At 43.6% G+C, this 3,474-nt stretch overlaps 1 protein-coding gene across 1 annotated transcript in view; it reads right to left on the minus strand.

Moving 5' to 3' along the window:
• The window catches only part of LOC119903654 (ankyrin repeat and SOCS box protein 1-like), a 2,944-nt gene extending 714 nt beyond the window's left edge, over window positions 1-2,230 (minus strand). The window contains exons 1-3 of the mRNA XM_038719887.1: window positions 1,960-2,230; window positions 960-1,098; window positions 6-178 (exon numbers count right to left, since the gene is read on the minus strand). Coding sequence (XP_038575815.1) covers window positions 6-178; window positions 960-1,098; window positions 1,960-2,056 — 409 coding nt within the window. The 5' untranslated portion in view covers window positions 2,057-2,230. The remainder of the gene's footprint in view (window positions 1-5; window positions 179-959; window positions 1,099-1,959) is intronic.
• Window positions 2,231-3,474: the final 1,244 nt, after the last annotated feature.

Raw genomic sequence — 3,474 nt, forward strand, 5'->3', positions numbered from 1 at the left:
GTGACCGTTAACCACAGCCACATAGAGAGCTGTTTGACCCTTTACATCAACTAGGTCTACCTCGGCTCCCTGGGCGATCAGGTAGGCCACGCAGGCAGCGTGCCCCGCTGTGGCTGCGATCCGCAGAGGGGTACAGGGCAGACAGCCACAGCACCACACGGACTTCTCATTGATACGCCTGGCACCAAGGGAGAGAGGGGAGGGGTTATTAGTTGGATCCCTAGATCAAACATACTGGATCTGTCGTGCTTGAGCTTTTGACTTTCTCTATGAATTTTTGTAGAATAAAAGCAGGCCAATGACCACAAAAACACATAAAAAAAAAGAAACTTAGCACAGTCTTAAAATATCATTGCTGTGCGGTTATCACAATTTAAATATTTACAGCAACTACCTGCTAAAATATACTGCCTTCAACACTTCTGCCTCAGCCAAGTTGGGTTAGGCAGGGCAGGGCGAACCCAATAAATTTTATTGAAATAGCAGCATGTTGCAAACCATGTGGGACGGAGATGAACTGGCGTAAGTGAGTAATAATGGGTTGGCTGGGTGTGGAGATTGGGAGCAAGTATGAGTGTGGCGTGCAACCACTGTGGGATTGGGGTTAAGTGAGTGCTGACCATTCTACAATGGTCCTGCCTGGCCCTGAAACTGTGAGCATTAAAAGTTTCATTACCTGTAGGGATAGTAAGCCAATACCCCTCTGGCCATCAACGATAAACCATGAAGCACGCATTGATAAAAGGACATGTTTGGTAGTGCAAGACTGTTTTATGGTAGAGATGTGTATGGACATATTCTGTACAGCAGTGGTTCTCAAAGGGGCCCTTGAGGGGGTCCCCAGCATTCTGCATTTAGCTTGGCTTTTATCATTTGCTTTACACTTATCCTGGTAAAGCACTAACAAAAGCTGTTTGCTACGCAAATTCAATTTTACTATTATCATCACTCCCTCCCACCGTTTGAAGCTGTCTTCCTGCAGCAGGTTCCTCAGGGTGTCCAGATCGCCGACGTAGGCTGTATTGTGTAGCCGCATGTCGTCCTGCTCCAGTGGTTTGTCGCAAAACTGCTCCTGGAGCCATTCCTTTAGGTTACGGCCTGGTGAGGAGGACACACAGAAAAACTGTCCAACTATGGCTTGTTGTGCACTTGCCATAAATCATCATTTGTCACCTACGTAAAAATACTGAATTGCTTGCACACTTACAATAGATAGTACATCAGATCTTTCTTTTTTTTTTGAGCTAACGTATGGTATATACTCCTTAAATGATTTTTCGGCTCCCACAGCACAGATCTTCATGTTTAGTGAAAATACACCCAGCATTTGTTGAGGACCATGCACTGAGAGCTTCTATCACTGCATATTATTTTGTTACATGACTGCACAAACGTCCTTGCTGAATGTGGGAAGATTGCCCAGTTGTGCCTTAAAAGTACTCCTCATGTTTCTGGGGAGCTCCTGAAACCTCTGGTGGACAGCTGGCACCTCCTTGGGCTCCTAATGGGACCCACACACAGCAGTTGTAACAAGAGCACCATAAATCAAGACCTCTCTGACACAGTCTAATGAGAAATTGAACACAAGCTCCCTAGATGTAATTATTGCAGGGCTACGGTGTGGAATTGCATTTCATTGTACAGGAGTATTGTGTCCACCGCTTGTAGTAAATACTGCATATGAGCTCTCTTATCCAAATACATCCATATAACAACATCATCTGTCGGCTATGATAACAAAAATGCAGATTGGCAATTGGCTGCAACCGATCTCTCCCTCCAGACAGACTGTCGTGGACCACACCTTATTACACAGGAGAAACCTTTAACAACGCCACACATCTGTATTATTGTTGTCATGCTCACTGAAGTTATTGCACGCACACTGCACGTGGAGCACACACGCGCCCCTGGCAGGAGCGATGACTCATCGTGCACAGTTGATTCAGCCGTGGTTACCTGCAGCAGTGGCACTGGGCAGATCAGAGATGGTAATGAGCGGTGGGAAGTTGATACTGGGCGGCTCGTCTGCATCACCCTCCGGACCGTCGGCCATGCTCCTGAGATGTCACGCCGTCAACCTGAAACTATAGTACTTCGGCGGTGGATCGACAGCGGTTCCCCCCCCCACACACAAAAAAAATACACGAAACCCAACGACCGAAATCAGACAAGACACATCAAAATAAACAAACGTGACCGTGCTGATGACGCTGTCTGTTCAGCTCACTGCGCAGCTTCCTGACTGCGCGCAGCCGGACGGATTTAAAGGGGAAACGTCGCTTTAAACGCCCGGACAGCAGTGAGGGGAACATGACCACTGTTTCTGGAGACTTTTAACACCTTATAAAAGGCAGACAAGTCAATTACAAACTGTTAAATACATATATAAACATAAGCAATTCACACACATGTATGCTTAGTAAAAGAAATACTTTTTATTTTAAAAAAACAGTACAGAATTGAACAAAAGCCAAGAACAGTAGCCAGGATTTTTAGAAATACTAAAGACAAAGTAGCCCACAGATGGACAGATTTATTTTATTTGTTAAGCCTATAACCAGTAAAATTTAAATTATATATTGGAATCAGCCCATTCATACTTTTTTTTTTGTAGGATGTAACACACATGTCCTCTGCATCATTTATATTAGCCTAGTTGTTAGAATATTGTGGTCATAACATACAGCAGGAGGATATATAGGCCAATATAACTTATAAACAGATACCAATACAGAAACTACACTCAAAATACTGTCCGAGGCACATTATGGTACATTAGGTCAAAGAGGAGTACCAGAAGTCCTCATGATAATGATTTACATGATCAAGGAAAGGAGTTTACTTATTAACTCTTACAGCTTCTACAAACTCTATATCCATGTTTCTGTGTACTCAAGTAATAGGCATTCTGTTTAGCTGCTGGTCGCATGTAGGCAGTAACTGCAGAATGTATACCTTAAGTGCAGTGCCACCCTTCTTTTCACCCGTCATTTTTAGGTGGGTAACACACACCAGGGAAGCATGCAGACATGACGCTATGCTGCCTGATGACAGATGAACCTTCCACACTGAGGACCTGGTGATGCTCTAAAAATAAACAGGTCAACAGTGCCATGTGAGGGGTCGTTTACTGACTTCCAGCTCTGTGAAGACATGGCTGTTTCAAGGAGGATAACTAGACAATTCTGAAATGCCATTAATTAGTTTAATTGTATTTATGAACAGCTAGCAGTGTGTTTGGCTCACAGAGTTGATCACACTTGCAACACTCAGAACAATAACCATTTGATAGTAATTTAATTGAAGCAGAACACAAACAAAGTCAGTTTGGAGAGGATATAAGTGTAGTTAATATTCGAGATTAAAGTAGAAAAAGTTATTGGGCCTTTTAGTTTGGCCTAACACAGGGATTAGGTAAATGTAGGCAACAAAAGTAAAAGTAAAAGGTGTAGTCACTCATTAGCAGCGTGG

Source organism: Micropterus salmoides, unplaced genomic scaffold (genome assembly GCF_014851395.1).
Source record: "Micropterus salmoides isolate LMB-PRFRI ecotype aquatic unplaced genomic scaffold, ASM1485139v1 Ms_hic_scaffold_15, whole genome shotgun sequence".
In the NCBI taxonomy this organism is placed as follows: Eukaryota; Metazoa; Chordata; class Actinopteri; order Centrarchiformes; family Centrarchidae; genus Micropterus; species Micropterus salmoides.